At 37.7% G+C, this 21,776-nt stretch overlaps 1 protein-coding gene across 3 annotated transcripts in view; it reads right to left on the bottom strand.

Moving 5' to 3' along the window:
* The window catches only part of Arap2 (ArfGAP with RhoGAP domain, ankyrin repeat and PH domain 2), a 174,029-nt gene that overhangs the window by 86,231 nt on the left and 66,022 nt on the right, over window positions 1-21,776 (bottom strand). For all 3 annotated transcript variants that reach the window (XM_041671300.1, XM_041671298.1, XM_041671299.1), the window contains exons 9-11: window positions 17,889-18,067; window positions 4,713-4,828; window positions 2,613-2,812 (exon numbers count right to left, since the gene is read on the bottom strand). In XM_041671300.1, the coding sequence (XP_041527234.1) occupies window positions 2,613-2,812; window positions 4,713-4,828; window positions 17,889-18,067 (495 nt within the window). The remainder of the gene's footprint in view (window positions 1-2,612; window positions 2,813-4,712; window positions 4,829-17,888; window positions 18,068-21,776) is intronic.

The raw sequence follows: 21,776 nt of genomic DNA, 5'->3' as shown, positions 1-21,776 counted from the left end.
TAATTTCCTATGGTACTGTTTCCTCTGAAGAGAGGTAGAAGAGAATCAAATCATCAAGTGTACAGTATAAATCAACTTTCAGTCATAACTGATATACAAGCACCTATCCAAAGTAAACAGAAATGAAAAACATCTATGTAAGAACTTTCATTGATCTTAAGGACACTTTGCCTAGGAATAATAAAGATTCTTCACGTTCTAACACTAAATCAGAGGGTCTTTTCCTTCTTTATTAAAGAGGTGAAAACACTTTAGAGTGCAAGGCCCCATAGCAGGAGTTCACATTGCTTTGCACTTTTAATTATGGCCTTAAAGCAACATTAGAAGTCTGTGAGTTACAGAAGGAGTTGCTAAAGCAGCCTATTTAAGAATAGATAAGTTCATGGAACCAGAGAGATAACTTAGCAGTTAATAGAACTGGCTGCTCTTCCAGAGGACCAGGGTTCAATTCCCGGAACCCATAGTGTAGCTTACAACCATCTATAATTCTAGTTTCAAGGGACTCTGTGCCCTTTTCTAGTCTGCATGGGTACAAGGAACACACCGCATCACAGACATGTATGCAGAAAAAATACCAATACTGATAAAATATTTAAAAATAGAATATATAAGCTCTAAATGGAGACAATGGAACAGGACAGAGACATCAATGAGATGACGTGAAATTTAAAGAAAACATAAGGCTTAATTCTTCCATTTTTGGCCTGAGTGTAAGGTAGGCAGTACACCTCATCAGTATAGGATAAAGATGAAAACATGCAGATTTACACACTGGGTCTGAGGCAGCAATTGTGGTTCTACTTCCGATGTGTTATTTTTTGAGTATCTTTGGAAAAACTAATCTGATGTTCTCGTAGGCTGAGAAAACCATCTTCTTGATGACGGCTCAGTACAAATGATCGGTAACACTGATACCAAGAATGAGAACTGAAAACAGAATCCAAGGCACACATATACGTCAGCAACATGAAGCGGTGAGGTCATCTAACCGTGGAAAACGACCACTAAGACAGCAAGACAGCATGACTTTCTGAAGCTGAGCAGGATCGACAGCACAGAAAATATACTAGCCATAGATCTCAGATATCACAGAGAAAACAAACAGGATAAGAATGCATCCAATGGAGACCGAGAAACAAAATCCACTAGGAAAAACGATGCAAATACTTGTACAGAATTGAGAGAAAAGAAGGCTGACTACAAAATGTTGAAGGAAAACAAAGTTAAAGAACAAAAAAAAAAAAAAAAAAAAAAAAAAAAACAAAAAAAAAAAACAAACAAACCTGTGCTAGTCACTGTATAGACAGGCAAGCCACTCAGGTTTGAAAGAGAAAGTCAACAGAGGGCAATGCAAAGAAGGGACTGAAGAGCTTTAAGAAAGACCACTGATAAAAAGGTAGACTGATGCAAATTTACATGACAAAACTAGAAACTAGTTTAAATACTCAAGAGAGTAGTAATGATAAATTGGTCCTAAGGAGGCAGGAAAGAGATGGAGCACAAGGGGAATTGGCAGAAGTAAAACAAAGCTATCTCTCCTAATGAGATAACGAGAGAGGAAGGGAGGAGACACTATATGAGGATCATAGCAGGGTTGATGCCTTTTGCTTTTTTGATGTTAATTAAGTGGTCAGGAAAGTATCTTGGTATCATGAGAAATGGTATGGGACAGACTCCCGAAAGTATAGAAGGCTCTAAACAAATGCTGGAGCTACCTTGCTCACTGTCTCTGCTTAGGCTGAGTCAGAAGCCCCTTCCCTGCTCCGTCTCTGGGCCTGTTAGTCAACGTTAATCTTGCTCTTACCGTCCTTTACTGTAAAAACAATTTCTCTATTTATCAGAAGAACTTCATGTCATATAGTTTCTACCTCTGTAGACCAGCATCAAAACAGCTGGTATTATAGGTAAATTCTGTGCTTGTGAGCCCGAGTCAGGGCATCTATGGAGAAGGAGGCAAGAAGGGTAGGAAGTCTGGGAGACTGAAGTTAGCTACGTTTCTCCAAGTACTCAGTAAGGCTTTTCACAGAGCTGGATGCCACTTCTATCTTCTCTGTTGGATAGAGATAAGGGCTCCTTGATACACTGAGATGTCAGACAACCAAGTATAAGGTCACAAGAAAGAAGGCATGTGTAGGACTAGCTCTTTTCATGAGCATCAATTCCTTTGGGAAACACTCCAATGCAAGTTCATACTGTAGGAGATGCCAGATCCAACACCCAAGGATAGAGGCAGAACATCGTCAATCTAAGAAAATACACCTTAGAGAAATGACTAGACCATAACTGGAAGTATTCATGCAAGCTTACAAACTTGTTCTGGATGTATCTTAAAACCAAAACAAAAAAAGAAAAATTTATGCATGTTAATTTAATAATCTATGCATGGACCAGTAACCCCACAATATTATTACATAGGTAAAATTAATTTTTATCGAATCCACACAGAACAGAATATGGAATTATATGATATTTCTAAATGGTCTTCTATTTAATAAGTTAATCTCATTTTAGTTTCCACAATGATTACCTAGGACACATCATGTCTTTTGACAGAGAACAGTCGGTGCTAATCTGCCGCCAAGCGGAGACGAGCATAGCTCATCACTAATTACCTGCACACTTCTTACAAATGACAACACAGAGATTGATGGATGCCCAGTCAGGATCTGGGGCTTTGCAATCCGCACAGCTCCTGTTGGATTCATTGAACCAAATCTTCTCAGCTACTTCATAATCAGAGAGAGTTTCTGCTATCGACTGCTGCACAGCTTCAATCCACTCCTGTTTCTCTTTCTCAGACTCTGCTGTAAAGCTGAAACAATTAACATTTCTGCATTATTGATCTCCCTTATACAGGCCAATTAAGCAGGGTGTTCAGTTTGCATATTCATTTCAGCCACAAATTAAATAGCAGCTAAAATTATGCCTGCTGGGCAGTATTGGATTGTCTTTTTCTATTAAAAATTATCTAATTTAACAAATCTTTTTTTTTCTGATTTTCCATACTCTGTATCGCCCTGCTCACACATCTCTAACTGAAATTAACACACTTGTTATTCCTGATCAACATACTCACGGAATTGCCCTGGTACGTCAAAACAAGCGAGAGCCATGTTTCTTAAGCAATGGATTAGATAATAATCAAAAAGAGACTGGCAGTGTTTCATGACAGTTAGAATTTTGCCAGTAATGTATGCCATCGTAGTCTAAAACTATATATATATATATATATATATATATATATATATATATATATAAAAACTCCCACCAGAAATTGTGATTTTTGTCAGATTTAAAAATGGAATTTTTTAATTAGAAGACTGTCCAGATGGCAATAAGAGACTGAGAAACAAGAAAAGTTTTAAATGGTTACTATTTTAAAGGCTTTCTAACTCAATTTTAGCCAGTTCTGACACAGTCTGATTTCTTAGTATTGGCTGGATGCCTCATGGAAGGGATAAAATATTAAACAGCAATGTTGCCTACAAGAAAAATTTATTGACTGTTTATTATAGATAATATCCACATATGTCACAAATGACTCTAGAAAAGAAAACTCGCTGTCATATTGAAATTTTTGTTCTATAATGACTTGAAGTATAATAAAAATAATTGGTATTTGCCCATTCTAAGTAGTTAATAAAATAAGTGGCTTACAGGATTGTATTTTCTGAAGAACTTTATGATTACATCATTAATACAATATTAATAAAAATCTCCTAGAAGTTAGTGATAGCCAGTATTTCTATTTAGCTGAGGCTGGAATCAGTTTCTCTCTCCCCTCCCCGTGTGTGTCTGTGTGTGTGTGTGTGTGTGTGTGTGTGTGTGCATCTGTGATATGCAATGTTCTCAGGGTGAAAAGCAAGACTTTGTGCATGCTAGGAAAACATAGTGTTACTTAGTTACAATCCAAGCTCCAGATCTACAAGTATGAAATAAATAATATTTATTATTTTTTGATCATTTTAATTAAAGTTGGAGCCCACAGACATATTTTGACAAACAAAATGTATGAGATACTCAAGAGGACCTCAGAAATAATTACGTCATCCAAAAGCCTAGAGCAGTTGCCTCTGACTCACCAGCAACCGGACTTGTATCATTTGGGACAAATGCATAAATGTAGTTGAACTCAACAAATTACCCATGTCTATATTGCACATTACATCTAGGGAACCATTATATGTGATTAAAATGTGGCGAGTACATTAAGTATTGTTCAATGTCACAGTTACTCAAACATAATACATTTTATTTTATACATGAATCAAGATGTTAAAATATTTGAATCAATATTTTTATGTGATCCATTAAACCCAGAATGATTCTAAGCTGAGTCACTGGCAAAAATATACTGCAGCAACAGTAATTAAAAACCAATCTTAAAGCGAGATTTATTTGATTAGGCTAAAGGAAAACAAAAACAACCCCCCCCCAAAAAATGCAAAACTATTTCATTCCTTCTAAGTGTGAAAGAGTTAACATCTTCACTATACTCAGCTTATACACAACTCATGGTGTAAATATCTTTGGCAGTTTTCACAGTTCTCCAAGCCACTTTTACAGTGATTTCTTATAAGCCTCGTAAGTTAGACAATGTGGACAAGAAAAGATGTAACAATGCCACTGCCAGAATTACAAAACAAATTACCCAGGCCTTTTAGCGGTCATAAAAACAAATACTCACACAAATATGTTTGAAAATAGCTCACCTGAAACTCCTGTAGGGAGTGATTATCTCAAAAGACTGCTTCACAGCCCGGTCTGCTTGTTTCACATTTGCCACATTCATAGGAATTCGGGTAATACCGAGTCCACTCTTGAAGTCCTAGTATGGAGCAAAAGCGCAAAGCCACTTTTGAAAACACAACCATAATGTCTTCTTAATTCAGAACTGCTAGAACTGCTACTACATAAATGTATAGACTTACACAGACTCAACTAGAAAAAGAAATTATCAGTTCTTCTTGCAGTATGCTAACATTACACTAGCCTAAGCTACATTTGTAAGTCAATGTCTTTCTCACAAATGCTAAACAGACAAGGTCACAGATATATCTGCCTTGCTTTTAACAGCGGGCACTATATTTACCTGTATTCCATCAACAAAGGAAACTAACGAATCGACATTTGTCATGTGCCAAACATTTATTTGGTAGAATAGTCAAAACGGCATTAGAAAGTCAACTAAATACTCTTAGTAAGAGAAGATGGCCAACTAAGACTTAAAGAGATAGTTACGGCTGATATGCACCTAGCTTTGTATGATGGAAAGGAACTAAATATGTAGCTGTTGGGGTTTGCTTAATCTTGTTCCATGGCCCCACTGGGGCCATAAGATCCTCTTCATTTACATTCAAAGGCAATGCTGTTTTATCAGCTGGACAGGTTTACATTACCAATATTCCAATCAGACTCTTAAAAACCATTGTGATATGAAAACTATCCTTGGTTCATCACCAATAGGCACTGAGTTCACAGTGCCCTATTGAAAATTAAATAGGAAAGCACATTCTAAAAACAACAATGTTGACAATATGCTGCCTAATCATATGGCCTTGGTAACTTAGCAATAAATATGCTTCATATTTTGCTAAATCACCACCTCAAGGAAGGAATGATCTATATAAATAGATTCAGATTAAATGTTCCTGGAGCTCCTCGATATTGGTAAGAAAAACAGATCCATACTAAAGGAAAATACAAAAACATTGTTTCATTTTCAAAAACGAAACTCAGCAAAGACAATTTAGAAAAGCTGATAAGAAGGAAAGACAATTTGAAAGTTCTTTTCCATTGTAACCATTGCATGGAGAAGGAGAGCACTATGTATTTCTTTTACATGCAAGCTATATGGCCCACTTTTGATCTGTATGAAATAAAGTACTATCTATGAGGACATACAAATACCTATCATAAGAAGAAAACCTGTCACCCCTTATATTTCCATATTATCTAGCAAAGTCATCTAAAAATAAACAGGTCATTTTAGAACATGGAGTCCTTGAGAAGTCTGTGTGCAAATGAGTACGGTAAAGACTCCTGCTCCTGTCCACATCCCTGCTTCTCTGCCCTCACCAGAGTTTAGCTACAAGAAGTCCCTGGGCTGTGACTTTCTTGGAGGTCTTTGTGGTTATGACTAAGGCAATCTTAGTTGAGAAAACTGCAACAAAACAACTTTCCCATATATGTATGTATGTAATTATGTATGAAGAGTTGTCAGTCACACATTGTGTAAATGCATTTACTATTGATACTATCATTCACAGGTAGGATGCCAGGTGACCTACTTTAGCACTCTCTACCATATTCTCTTGAGACAGGGTCTCTCACTGAACCTATGGATAAGCTGGTGGCATTAAAGCCTCAAATTTGCCTCTTGCTCTTCTCCACAGTGCTGGAGTTTCATTCACAGTGTGGGTATGCCTGGTTGGAGTAACACATACACACACACACACACACACATCCACACACACACACACACGTCCACACACACACACATACACCCATGTCCACACACACACACACACACACACGTCCACACACACACACACACACATGTCCACACACACATACACACACACGTCCACACACACACACGTCCACACACACACACGTCCACACACACACTCATACACACACACACACACTCACACACACACGTACACACACACACATGTCCACACACAATACACACACACATGTCCACACACACACACACACACATGTCCACACACACATCCACACACACACACGTCCACACACACATGTCCACACACACACACACACACACACGTCATGACTAGAATTACATGCACATGTGTAGACATGCCTGGCTGGAGTCACAGGCATACATATGAACATACCTGGCTACCATATGAGCTCTAGGATCCTAACACAGGTCCTAATGCTTGCACAGTAAGTACTCCGATACAAGGAGTAAGCCCCCTGGTCGCTATTTCTTATTTTTCAATGTGAAGGTTTATAGATATGATCAAAAGTTATTATTTAGAAAACAAATCAAAATGTTACTTTCTTATAAACTAATAAATGGCTCACAGTGTTAATGTAGAAAGGCAGAATTTAAGAATAAAGAATACAAAATTACATTGTAATCTCAAAAAATTAAAAACAATGTAAAAACAAAAACACAGTAAACTGTTGAGTGCTGTACAATAATTAGAATGGTAGGGTGATGCATTTTCATTTTCTATAATTAGTCTCAGATGACAAGCACCATACCAAGTGAGGAGGGACATCAAACTATTCTAAGCAGCCATGTTTTAACACTTTTCCACATATCAGCACAGGGCTGACTTTACCTAGTAAATTAAGATACCGATTCCTAATTATCCATATAAATTGCCCTGCTACATAGTGCAAATGCTGGATAAACTACCAAAGTTTTATGTGTCTGGAAACTTAAGCCCTTTTTATAAATAAAGAAGTAAGATGAGGATAGCGAAATAAGGTAGCTGTCTAAACTTGATGAAGGGATAAATTCTAGATAAAGCAGTGTGCCTTCACTGAATGGCCTTCTAACAATTTCCCACAATGAAGCTTGTGACAAGAGAAGGATATCAGGCCAGTTCACAGTACTGTGTAATGTGCCTGGCCTGCAAGTATTGTGTGATACTAAGGGTAAAGCTCATAATGCTTTGACCACCAGACTAGCAGATGGTGGGAATGACAACCTGTTATGGATACTGATGGGGCTCATCACGGTTCCTGCCTGGATGGATGGCCCCTCATCTCTACAAATGAGTCGTAAAGTCTCTACATCTAAAGATGTAATTCCGGGTAAAGTGAGGGTCAGCTCAGCATTCCAAATTTCTCCCCAGCAAGACAAAGATGATATTTTCTTATCATGAAAAATTGTAACCCATATATCAACTGTCTGCCATGGCCATATGGTTCTGAGTAATTAGAGGATGCGCAAGGCTGACTAGCACCAGTTGACTGTAAAACAGAAAGCAGAGTACCAAAATAAATGTCAGTGATCTCGAGAGCTATTGAATGGGAAACAACTGCATTTCTTATTAAGAATACTTCGGTGATATTTAGTCCCCTTGCAGACTATTAGAAAATGTTCAGGCTATGTCCAATTTCTGGGTGTTTGACAAAGCTATCTGTGTTTATCTCTCTTTCACGTCCTGAGAATTAGCATCATGAAAAATGAGCAGAACCATAAAATAAAAGTTTATAAAACCAAAGTGTAAGCTAGGCTTCTCATAATGCCACTGAATCTCAGAGCAAAACTGCTAACAGAATTTAAACAGCATTTTGTCTAGCCTGTTGAGGACCCAAGGATACCAGGAAGGAAGCATGTCCCTAAGCCTTCTGTAGAGTGAAATACAGAGTACAATCCAAATATACACAATTCTATTACAACCGCTAGTTACAAACAAGCATAAGAACACAATGGAATTCAGTTACTATTTGCCCTGGGCTCTGAGGCTTGTGCAGGGCTGAAAAATTATCTTTCTGGAGCCATGCTTGTTGAAATCCCTGTCTAGTGTTCAGGAATTTACAAAGGGCTACCAACTGTAACTGTCTGAAAAACTCTGAACTTGGAAGCATGCATCCTACTATTTTTCAAAGCAAGAAAACTCATCCTGAAAAATCTGTATTTATTTAAGACCCGAATTATGCAAGAATTATTAGTAGAACCTATATACTAGGACTTACAAAAGTATCAGACTACAAGGTACCTGAAGTATATAGTCTAAGGAAAGATAGAACAAGTCGTAACACAGTGAAAGAGAAAGCTTGGCTGCGGGTTCAGTACCTCTAACAACTTACAGACAGACAGTATGATATCTGTGTTTCTAAAAAGTTGTCCCCTTAAGAGCTGATACCAGTCAAATGATGCCACCAAGAAGAACTAATGTTCAGACACATCTCCAGCTTTAGCTCACCACGTGTTCAAGAACAAGAATGACAGCAGCTCCCTCAGCATCATTCTGGGGCGGAGCATGTTCATGTGGTTAAAAGAGGCTCAGAAGGATGTCCAGTCACACTGATTGGCCCTCAAGTCTACTTAACTATCACTAACTCTTTCTCTTTTATCTACCACTTCCATCTGAAGCCAATGGAATGCAGTACCTACTTTAAAGTGAATCTCAACAAAGTACATGCTCCAAAGTAACGAGCTGATGTGATGATTTTTTAAAGTAAAATAAAATGTGTGTGTTAAATATTCAAAAACAATAAAATAAAATTACCCAGTAACTACATTCTGATTGTGAGCTCAGTCTGAAAAATAAATGAAGAAACAAGAGAAACCATACGTTGACTCCTTAAAAGGCTATCGAGGATAAAACTGGTCAGGGCGCTATCCTATGAAATGCAAAGGGCTAGGGAGGGCTTTTAGAGTAAACAATGTTCTACATTTAATTTCTGTAGCCAACATAGAATTTCAGAAAGCAGGAAACTACTGCCAGCAACAAGGATCACATGTGTTGCTTAGCAGACCACAGATATTGCAAATGTGTAAATGCCTTGGCGCTGACAGACTCAAGGAAGAAATCTGGCTACATAACTATTAGCAAGCTACCTACCTCGACCTAAACCACATCATTCGTAAATAGAGTAACTCTACCCTAAAGTATTGTCATGAGAATTAAATGAAGTAATGTAAGTAAGAAGATATGTCCATACAGCTCTCACTTAGAAGTTTTACAGGCAGAATCTGTTATTCATAAAATATTCCATTTCATCTGTAATCATGGAATGACTCTGCACTAAATATTCAGAAAAAAATTTTCACAAATATTGACCAAGATACTAAAATAAGTCATTTATACAAATTTATTCAGTGAGAGTAATTCTGAATTGCTAAAACCACACAGTACAAGAGCAAAATGAAATGCTGATCCCTAAAGAGAGAAATTAAAGAAGAAATTGTTAACCCCCAATCTGCTGAAATCCCAAATCTATTTTTAAAAATAGTGAATGTTAGGTTTTCCCTGCCAGGAATTTAAGAACTTGGTACTTAAACATTTGTTGAAAACAGATGTGGCATTGTATGACATTGGCACCAGACTTCTAGGAAACACCAGATGCAGAGCTTGGCCAGAGAGAGAACCCAGAGAGTGTGAGGTCACCACCTACATCCTGTGGCTTCATTCTGTTCCATACAAACCAAGCCTCCAGAGGCCAATTTAAATTCTATTAGTGCTCCATCCCCATGCCAAAGCAACAAGGGACTTTACATGAGGAGGAAGAGTCTCTTGTTAAACTCTGATTTGAGGATATTTAATCAAATGAGTTTATGTAGTTAAAACCCCAGTGCCACAATCAGCATCAAATGGATGCCCAAACCCACCAAGCAAGACATCTGGTTGTAATGAACAGGCTAATATTAGCATGATATTTTAAAAACTCATCAGGAAGAGATGGGAGACTATCAGGGAACCATTAACAAGCAGAAGCCAAGGCCAGTTTTCTTTCATTTCTTTCATGTCCATGTGCTGAAATTCTTACCCACTAGAAATAAATACCAGGAACAAATACAACACACATATTTCAAATTATGTCCATACTTGATTATTGCACTAGAAGTGTTGTTATCTACCTCCTAGTACACGGAAGGCTGAGGCAGGAGGATTACCACAAGTCTGAGGCCAGCCTGAAATACACAATGAGTTCAAGGCTAACCAAAACTACTCACTGAGGCCTTAACTAAAAAGACCACACAAAAAGACAGAAAAAAATTATGAAATTTAGACATACTGGTTTGTTATCTACACTCTTTTAGGTAAAATAGCTTAGAAAATAATCAATGAAGGAAACAGAGGACCTGTGTATTTTGAGTTTATTAAAGATAGTTACATTATGCACAAAATTTCAACATAATAAAATTAATAAATAAAATTGAAGCATCATCAAATGATCAGAAAATATGTCATAAAGTTTAATTTCTAAACTATATAAAGACCTCAAAGTAATTGACAAAAGAGATAATAACAAAGAAGACTGTAAAATACAATGAGATTAATTTGAGCTGTCCAGAGCCAGTGAGCTCCCACTAGCTGGGATCTGTCTCTGTGGGTTTTCCCATCATGAACTTGATCCCTTGAGTCCCACCAGTTGACTTCTGGGAATCATATCAGTATCCCTAGAGTACATGGTCCTCTGGAAGAGCAGTAATTGTAGCTAAGCCATCTTTCCAAATACCATTTAGGTAGCACTTTAAATGTAAAAGGTACTTGAAAATCATCAGAGGAATTCTGTGTGTTTGTCATTGTATCTATTTATTGGTATATATGTGTGTCTGTGAAAGTAGGCCTGTCTACCCTAAAGTGAAGATGTGGAGGCAATAGGACCACCTCAGCTGTCAGTTCTCCACGTCCGCTTATTTGAGTCAAGGTAGGTCTCTTTGCTGCATTTGTTTTCCACAGCAAGCTACCTATCTCATAGGTTTCTGAGGATTCTCCTGGCTTCTGTCCCATTTCCTTGCCGGAAAACTAAAATACTGATGTTCAGGTTAAGTATCTTGTTTTTACATGTGCTCTGGGGATTCAAACTATAGTCTTCTTGCTTGCTTGCTTGCTATGTTCTTTTGGCCAATGATTCATTTCTTCAGCCCTTAAAAAGATTGTAGGACTATGTATTGAATTTACATCTACCCACAGGGGAGATGGACAGAGTGAGAGAGAGATGGGGAGAGATAGAAAGAGAGGGAGAGAAAGAGAATGAATTGATTTGAATTCATTGAGGCTAGGGTAAGAATGGGGAGATGTCTCAGTGGATAAAATACTTGACATTCTAAAAACCTGAGGAAACCCAGACCACAATTATATGCCAGCCTGCTTAGAATTCTGGAGCTAGTGTTATATATAGAACATGGAGTCAGGGGCTCCCCAGAGCAAGCTGGCCCGTGAGAAAAGCCAAGCTGGTAAGATCTTGGTCCACTGAGAAACCCTATCTCAATTCATAAGCTAGAAAGGAATGAGGAAGACTCTTGCTGTCAACCTCTGGTCTCCCCATGTATTCATACCTTTACACATACGTGTGCGGCTACATACCACATGAGTATGAACACATACACACCACATACATGAGAAAAAATGAAGGATAACAACGTTTCACAGAGACTGTCAGCAATTTCCTGGGGCTGTAAGTTGCAGTGCTGTTCCCACCACAGACTAAGTGTCCAGTTTCCACTAGGAGAGCATGCATCCATACCAGCCAGAAATGGAAAAGTGCCTGCTAAATTCTTCCCAAATAGATAGATGGATCTAGAAACATAATGTCCATAACATAAACCGTACACATCCAATTATCAAAGTCCTTTTAAATAGAGAGGAATGATAATATGAAAACACTGTCACTATTATTATAGCACACTACAAGTACATAAAACACAAGCAGGTATAAGGAATAGCAGAATACTGAAAAAAAAGGAATGGGAAGGGTTTTAAGATGGAAAAATATGGAAGTGGTGACATTTAATTTATGGGATGGGAGCAGTGCACTGTTTTCCAAAAGGGTGATTAGGAAAGAATTTCAGTGTTGGTATCCAAGATGTTATTTGTCTCTCTCACAAAGGTCTTCTCTGATTCTTCATCTCTTTCCTCTTCACTTCTCCTTAGAGTCTAACTGGAGAAAGAAAAAGACTAAAAGACCTCAGGCTATCTTTAATGTAAGTCCCCTCCAGTCTCTCTACTAGGCATCCAGAGAGCCCCTCTAGGGTTCAGTTTCAACAGCGTACTAATGAAGTAAAGTGCACGAAGCAAGAGAGACAGGGAGCCTTTGAACTGAGCAGCCAGGAGACCAGAAGCCCCTGCTAAACACGGGCTGACGTCTATTATTTCCGGAGTTAAGAGCAGTCAGAGAACACGGTACAGATGGACAACAAGACCGCCCAGCAGGCTCACACCACTGCTCCTATGAAGGAGAGGGAATTTCAAAAACCATTAAAGTGTTTGTGGCAAAAGTGAGTTCCCGGTGAATTGAAGTGAGAAAAACGTGTGTTCTTGTCTCAGTACTAGAGACAGGTTCAGGAAATAAAGAAAAAGATTACTGAAGATGTGCCTGCAGGGAGGCTGGCATTGTGAAAGCATCTTTGGGGACTGGAGGAAAAGCTCTGGAAACAACCATCTTCAAAGCAGAGTAACTTCTGGGTATACAGAGTGAAAGGAACTCAATGGATGAAGCAAATGAAAACAACCTCTAATGGCTTTCCCTTTAGCCAAATTCTAATGATGCATTGGATTTTTTTAAACCCTTAGAAGTCACGATAAAAATACATCTCTATAGTAAGTGTGGTAAGGCAAAATTTCCAGAAAGGCTGACCATTTCAAACCCTTACACAAACTACTAAGACTCCAGGAAAAAAGCAACACTGACAAAGCACAGGCTGCAGCTGCAGCCTCCTTTCGAATTAGGTGCAACGTTCTATGGACACTCCATTCTGAAACTATACCACAATAATGATGTTCTTCATTTTTACTGCGACATTTGTCAGTTCCTACATCGGTATTTCAAAATGTTCAACCTAGCAAAGGTTATTCTAAAATAAGATTAATAGGAAAAGAAAAGATACCACCCAAGGGTAAATAAGTGAATGACAGGCTCATTGATATTAGCATAGGTGAAGGATGTTTTACACATTTTCCGACTGCAGGATTTTCAGTCCCCCTTTTGCTGAATGCCTACCACTTTAGAGGAAGAAAAAACAAACAAACAAAGAACCCTGAGAAATCATTTCATAGTGTGTGGTTTTGAAATCTCTACTGAGCCACGTGTGGTACTTTCACAAATGCGTATCTGACACATATCCCAAAGGTTAACTCAACTCATTTGGAATAGGCCCAAAACTCGGAAATTTCAACAAAGTAATGACAGCCTTGGAGGCAGCGATCCTCCTGCCTTCATGGTGACACCTGTTAATGGGAATAATTGCACTGCCAGAGACAGCTAGTTATAGCAGAGGAGGATTAAAAACCCATACTACACCCTCCCAGGCTCGTCATATGTGACTAGGATAAATGTGATTTCTCTGGAATGGCCAACCCTCATCTCCATACACTGTGATTACTAGAATAATCAGCAAATTAGTAAAACTATGTATTTACTGATGGAGAGAAACCTGAAGGTGATTCCTGGGTTACAGTCATATAGGCCAATTCCATTTTTAAAAGAAGTGTTTTTGGGGGCTACAAAATGAATTCACTGCATATAAATAATAAAAACAATTATGTCTTGTTATGTGGCCATTATATAGATCTAACAAAAACTATGATACAAGATTTTAAATATAAATACCTCACACTTCTAAATGAACATTTTTTTATAATCTTTGAAAATTATCCTTGTGGGGTATATCTATAAAACTTTTAGTTTTTTTTTTTTTTTTTTTTTTTTTTTTTTTGAGACAGGGCTTCTCTGTGCAGCTCTAACTGTCTTATAACTCACTCTGAAGACCAGGCTGGCCTCAAATCCATAGATCCATCTTCCTCTGGAATTAAAGGTGTGCACCACCACCACCCAGTCCAAACATCTAGATTTTACATCAAAGCATACTCCCATCATTCAGGATTTCCTCAAACAGGTCCATAGCTCACTAGGGGAAACCCTGTATACTGAGGATAAAGACAAGAGACTGTCCTATCACAACATGCCGTGCAGATGCTTCCCTAGGAGACAGATCAGCAGGAAATGGCTTTCCTCAGGAGAATAAGGCATTGACCAAAATGGGAAGGTATCAGAAGGTGAAATGGTACTACTGTTGGGGCCAAAACATGGATGACTTGCTCAACTTATCCACCAGTCAAGTTGATGCATAGTATGAAGTATGATGCAAATACCACATCTTCCACAACACACCCTAAAAAATGTCTTTAAAGGTAAAGTATAAGATCTTCAATGTTTAGGAGCCGGGCGGTGGTGGCGCACGCCTTTAATCCCAGCACTCGGGAGGCAGAGGCAGGCGGATCTCTGTGAGTTCGAGGCCAACCTGGTCTACAAAGGGAGTTCCAGGACAGGCTCCAAAGCTACAGAGAAACCCTGTCTCGAAAAACAAAAAGAAAAAACAAACAAAAAAAAAAAGATCTTCAATGTTTAGGAGAAAAAAACTGACTAAACAAACAATAAAAATATATGTACTTATCTAAAGATGAAGTGTATTCCATTTACTGATTTGTTTTTAAATAATTTAATTATTACTTTGATGTAGGATTTCCGTCTGTGTGCTATGAATATCATTGGTTAATAAAGAAACTGTCTTGGTCCTGCGAAGGAAATAGAGGTAGGCAGGAAAAATTAAAGTGAATGCTGGGAGAAAGAAGGGTACAGGCAAAGAAAAACCCTGCTGGAGACAGATTTAGGAACTTTAGCTCGTAAACCACAGTGACATAATGATACACAGATTAATAGAAATGGGTTAAACTAGGATGTAAGAGTTAGCCAATAAGAAGCTAGAGCTAATGGACCAAGCAGTGTTTTAATTAATACAGTGTGATTATTTTGGGGCTGAGCAGCCGGAAACCAACAAGCGGCCTCCTTACTACATTACTTGTGCAAATAGAAGTGTTTCCAGTTCTCTAATTCATTTGATGCCCCATGTTTTGGACCTCTCCATAATGCCTAACCATGGAATACAAGATAGGGACAGACATAATGGCACACTTGGGAGGTAAAGGCAAGAGGACCAAAAGTTCAAGGTCATCGGCTACAAGAAATCCTGTCTCAAAAAGGCAAAGCAAACAAATAAGCAGGCAGTAAAAGCACTGAGCTTATTACCTGTAGCTGCTCTTGCCTGGCATCTCACCCTGGGAGATAAAACAGCCCTGCTAGATAAGCATATCTCTTTGAGAGTGCACAGTCTGACAGAACATTCACGGAGCCTATGTCCTGAAACCTTTGGGCAATGAAATTAGTCACAAAACTAATTTGTGCCTATTTCTGAGAGATATGATCTCAGAAAAGATTTAAACCAAGTCTTTAGTAAGAAGACAAGCTTAGTGCTAGAAATTCTAGCTTCAAATTAAGCTTGGCATGATCAAACTGCTAGCCCTGCACAAACTATGGAGACCTCATTTTACTCATCTTTAATGCACAGATGACAGAATCCTGTAATTATAGGAAAGATTAAAAATGAGTATTTATAAATTAATTAGCATAGAACTTGGCACTCCATCCATGGCAAGCATTTTAGATTTTGCTTTCAAATATAACGGATTTAAAATGATTTCATACAAAAAGCTTCTTTCTCCCAAAGGGTTAATAAAACTCAAAAAAACATTATTTCTAGAAAACATCACAAACTCAGATAATCTAGCTAATGTGAGCAATGAAACGAATATGAGGAATTGTATTCGGTCTGTGCAAGTAAAAAAAAATGAATTCCTCATTTTGGCAGAATAACTTCAAAACAGATACATGCAAATTATGAATGCTTAACCTGAATTCCAATGAGAAAAGTTTTAGTCAACTAACTTCAGAGACTTCAGAAACAATATTTACATCTAGTTCATATATACTGTTAAGTTATATGTTACTCTTTTTAAGAGTATGCTAAATATGCACATCAGTAATTTGCCCATGTCAGTCAATGATTCCTTCCACAACTAATTGCCTAAGGTACCCCCCAATAATGAATACACTCCTACTGAAGTTTGAGAATAGCTTGCTAAGAGCTGAAGTATCAGCTAATAACTACTGCTTGTTTTGAGTTGATGACTGTTTTTAATAAGAAAAGAGGCCTTGTCTATACCTTATCACAGTCCACTGTAAAATGAATTCACCTTAGATTAGACATTCACAATACACGCTTTCATCTTCAAATAAGAATTAAGCACATAAGGAGGAAGATTTTCTTTTTCTTTTAGATTTTTATTTCTCTAAAATAATAGAGAAACGGAAGTCTATACTACAAAATCAAATATAAAGCTTGTACAACATCAAAAAACGCTTTATCTACAAGTCTCCACAAAAATATTTAAACTATCTCCAGTTTTTCCTATTAACCAAATTCAATCATCTAACAGTTAAAGCCCATATACTGTGTATATGTGACATGTGTATAGAAGCAGATGTGTGTGTGCTTGTCTATATGGTGGCAAATATATGTATACCTAAATATCTCTATACCCACCTCTCTTTAATGGGTTTCTACTACCAAAGCAGTTTCATGACAAACAGAACATCTGTTCAAAGAAAAATAAAGACAATAAGACCTAGTGTGGTGGTTTCAATGAGACATGTCCCCCATAGGCTCAGATTTTTGGATACTAGGTCTTCAGGTAGCAGCACTGCTTGGGGGAAGCGTGAGAGGTGTGGCATTTCGGGAAAAAGCATGTCATTGCAGCTGTGTTAGAGAGATTTCATCCTTGTCACTTTTTATCCACTCTCTGACTTGGGCTCAGGGTTATGGTTCAAGATGTGTGCTCTCAGATTCCCATTCTCACTGGTAAGCCTTCCTGCCATGATGGCTTCTTATTTATTCTACATAAATCAATTTTTTTCTCCCATAGGTTTCCTTTTTACATCAACAGAAAAGTAACCAATACACCTGTTTCTCATTATCATCTAATTTACTATCACAAAAATGTGGAATTAGTCCCATTCAACAGTGTCTGTATTTATTCTCAATTATTCTCTGACGGCTATATTTACTGAAAATAAGGTATACATTTTAACAATTTTTTTTCAATTTTTTTTTCAATTTTTTTCCTCGGTCCACTAAAAAGGAGGCATGCAGCCTCAGGTCTGATGGAAATACTTTCCTGAAACAAAGCCTTCAGCCAGATTTTCTGTTATTGTTAGTGGTTTACCTAAAGTAACAGCAAGATTATAAATAAAAACCCAAGCAGCTCTTAAAAGCTAAACACAATTGCTACTATCAAAGAATAGTAATTTACAATTAATGTTACAAAGCTTACCTGCTCATTTTTGCACAGCCACACACTGTTTCCCTTCAATACAGTAAAAATTTTGGCTTTGTAGCCTCTCAACTCAAGATATCCACATTTCTCAGGTGCCATGCCTGCTTGCAACTGTGCAGTAACGGATGGTGACTTCAGTGCACTTAATAATATGCGGATCCAATCATTTCTCTCTTCTGAAATTAAAGGAGAAAATGTAAAAGGCATATAAACATAGAAACATTAACATGAGAGCCTCTTGCTTTAAAGCCAGTAACATACAATTTCTTTTTACCGCAACCACTGCCTAAATTCCACTGTCAGCAGAGTCAAGAGCTCAAATTTAATAGAAGAGATTTTGTAGATGCTCTGGAGCCAGTAAAATGAGCTGCTTCTAGTATCATTCAAGAAATACCACATCTCAGGCTTCATTTCCAACTCCAAAGAAGGCTCAGCATTTTAGAAAAAAAACTCCAGGAGACCTATGACCTTATTTATGTCTGAGAAACATTTTTAAATGATTTGGGATATTAGGTTTTCTCTTTGCCATAGTTTTGCAATGAAATATTTCAATTAGAGTTCTGTTTTGAGTTTGTGACCTCACCTCCCCCCATTGGTGTTACTAATTTGGGAAGTTATGGAACATGAATAGAGGTCAGAACAGGAAGAAGTAGCAATACAAAGAATATTTCTGTTGAAGGCTATACCCACTGAAATATGTTTTTCTTCCTATCTGCTTTTTCTCTGTAAGTAGGTGAAGAAACTTTCTATTTCCCATACTCCTCTGGCCGGCTTGTCTGAAGAACCTGAGGCAAAGTGGCCATGTACTGAGCTCTCTGAAACCATGAACCAAAGTAAGACCTTTTCCCTGTCAGGTTACTTGGTCAGAGCCACAGTAAGAAGCCAAGGTGTACAGAAAAGAGCAGCTTCAGTACTCAATGGAAGGTCGAAATAGGGAAGTACTCAAGGCTTTAAAACTCAGCTGACAAAGTAAAACTTGATACTATACTACCCCGTACAAGCCAACTGACCTTCAATCAGGTACCACATACTTACTGGGGAACAGAAAATGTGGTGTAATTTCCAAAGAGCAATCAAGACAATAAGTCAAGTTAGATTTGAACAGATAATGGGGCCCAGACTAGAATAAATGTCATACAAATTGTATCAAGTAATATACGAGTCCATTCAACTGAAGTAAGTGATTTGCTGAAGGTCACTAAGAAAGGTAGTGCTAAAATTATGCCAAAAATTATTTCAACTCCTACACAACTGCATTTGGTACCATAGAAAGGGGGAGCACGTGATAGATAGGTCTTGAGAATGAGGGACAATGTGAAAAACCAAGCTGAAGCCTGAAGGTCAGAACAGAAGTCTGAGCAAGGACAACATAAGAAAAAAGCATCAGGAACCAACATTGGTTTAGAGACTTAACTAAGAGGAACATATTGATAGTTTTGAACTTATAAGAAAATTATGAGAAATATAGACAGAAAATATCCACTTCCTGCTTTGAATTAGAGAAACAAAGGAAAAGCAATTCAAGATGATTAGAAAGGAGAAGACAGGGCTGAGAATACTGTGTTTATGACTGGCAGGCAAATCTGGGAGTGTGGAATTCAGGAATAAGAAGACAGATATCAAGTGTACAATAAAAGTAAAATATATGAACATTCAAATGTCAGTGTATTAAAGGGAGTAAGACATAGCTGATTCACGGATGTTAACCCCAAAATAAACAGCCCAGAATAAGAGGAAGTTTACGTAATAAAACGACCATGAAAGATGGCAGGACAATCCAGCTCAAAGATCACCGCCCATAATCAGGACACTGGGATAGATGAGCAGAGCAGCAAGAACATGTGAGCAGAGACAACCTCAACAGGAAAAGATCCATAGAAGTGGATAAATGTCAAATGCACAATGAGAAAGAACACGATAAAAACACAGGAATCAAATATTATCTACAAGAATAATAATGACTCCCAAATCAAACAGGGGAGAGATTATCAAGACAAAATTAAAAAAATGGAATCTCAAGTGGCAAAATTTTTCATACAAAGGGAAACCAGAGCTAAACTGTGGAATCTAGGACTTCTTTTCACATAAGACTGCCTATCAGAGAATCCACAACTTTACCATGGATTACAATAAGTCTCCTTTATGAGGTACACTCTTGTTTAATTAATGATGGGAAATTACTTCAAAAGAAATCTTAATTTCTAAATTATCACAACTTACACTCAACTTCTGAAGTTGATAGTCCTACCAAGTAATGTAAGGGATGGTTGCTTTGCTGAATATTCATAAAAAGGTTCAAATATAAATATAATGTAATGACATATACCAAAGCTTTGTGGCATTTAGACCGCAGGTAGCATATATCTCAGTAATTAATTTGAAATTGGCAACTGCACTTTTTGTGTGTTTATATTAGAATAGTACTGAACAAAATGGATCAATCCCTAGGATTATTAGCTTCTGAATTTTCTGATAGTACGAGGAAAAAACAGAGAATAAGAAATGAATGTCCTGTTTGAGGCTGAGAACTGATCTGTCATTATTCTAAACAAGCAGATTGAAGATCCATACACTACTATAGTTTCTACAGATATACCACATAAAGATGTGGACTACAGTTTAGTGCCAAGGCTATTTAACTATACAACAGTAGTAAGGGTCTATGACATTCCCAGCCATGGGGATTGCATGGGGTTTGCAGTACCAGGCAATTATTCTTTAATATGGAACAGTCCTCAATTTCATAAGGCTCAGAAAACATTTCAGAAAAATGATAAAAAAAATTAAGATGCAAAAGGGGGATAAGAGACTTGCAATGCTTTCTTCTATACGAGATAGCCACTGCAAATATGATTTCATTATCTGTATCTACCTGAATTGGGCCTGAACAAGACTGTCGATTGCCAACCACAGATTGAGGAAGGGTTCATGGAGCCTACCCCTGACTGCTGACTTCTTGAAAACTGTTAATTCTGGGAGAATGACAGTCATGTTTAGTTGTACGTAAAACTTTTAGGCCGCCAGGATCTAGTGGATATTTGGATACACATGGACAGAGTCGTGGTTAAAATCAGTGTGTCATAAAAAAGCATAAAGAAGGCATGGCTATGGGAAGGGAACCCTCAGGAGTACCGTGTGGTAACAGAGGTGAGAGGAAACTAAGAAGGACTGGGGAGTGAGAACACAGAGAATGCTCTGTGTGTGTGCGCGCGTACGCCAGTGTGCACACACGTGTGTGTACATGTGTGAATCTTCTTTTTATTGATGAAATTTTCTGATAATCTATATGAAGGTGTTAACAAACAAATTCCATTCACAAAAAAAAAAAAACAAAAAAACCAGAAACATCCAGTTCACTAAACAGAGAGAAACAGTGAACAGCTAGTACACACAGAATCAAACAGATCGTAATAGTCATTTGTCTTAGGCTGTACAAAATGTGCATCCCTAAATGAGGAAAACGTGATTTGACAATTTTCAAACCAAATAATTGTTTTCTATTTGATATATGGTTTGAGACAAGCTAGGGGCTATTGTAGCTGAGCTAGTGAACTACGGTTTAAAAAAATGTGTGAAATTCCAGAAATAAATAATTCATAAACTTTAAATTACATGTTATTCTTAGTTGTGTGTTAAGCCTTAAGCCTTCAGGCATTCCACTCTCTTCTGATTCAAGACACGAGGCATCCCCTACTCCAGTGTATATAAGTCACTCTGTGTGAGGTGGTCTTCCACTAGGCATGAAGTATCTCAGTTATCAAGTAAAGCATCATGACTATGCAGTACCTGTATTACATAAGCTTTTATACTGCTTAGTGGTGGTGTTGTAGTGTGGTCACAGTGATACAGGACAATTTGCAAGATGCCCAAGGAGATTTGTGTAGT

The sequence above is a fragment of the Microtus oregoni genome, unplaced genomic scaffold (assembly GCF_018167655.1).
Source record: "Microtus oregoni isolate MIOR12 unplaced genomic scaffold, Mior012 000021F_ref0000039, whole genome shotgun sequence".
Taxonomy (NCBI): Eukaryota; Metazoa; Chordata; class Mammalia; order Rodentia; family Cricetidae; genus Microtus; species Microtus oregoni.
The sequence above is the reverse complement of the archived record's forward strand: the minus strand, read 5'-3'. Positions and strand labels throughout refer to the sequence as shown.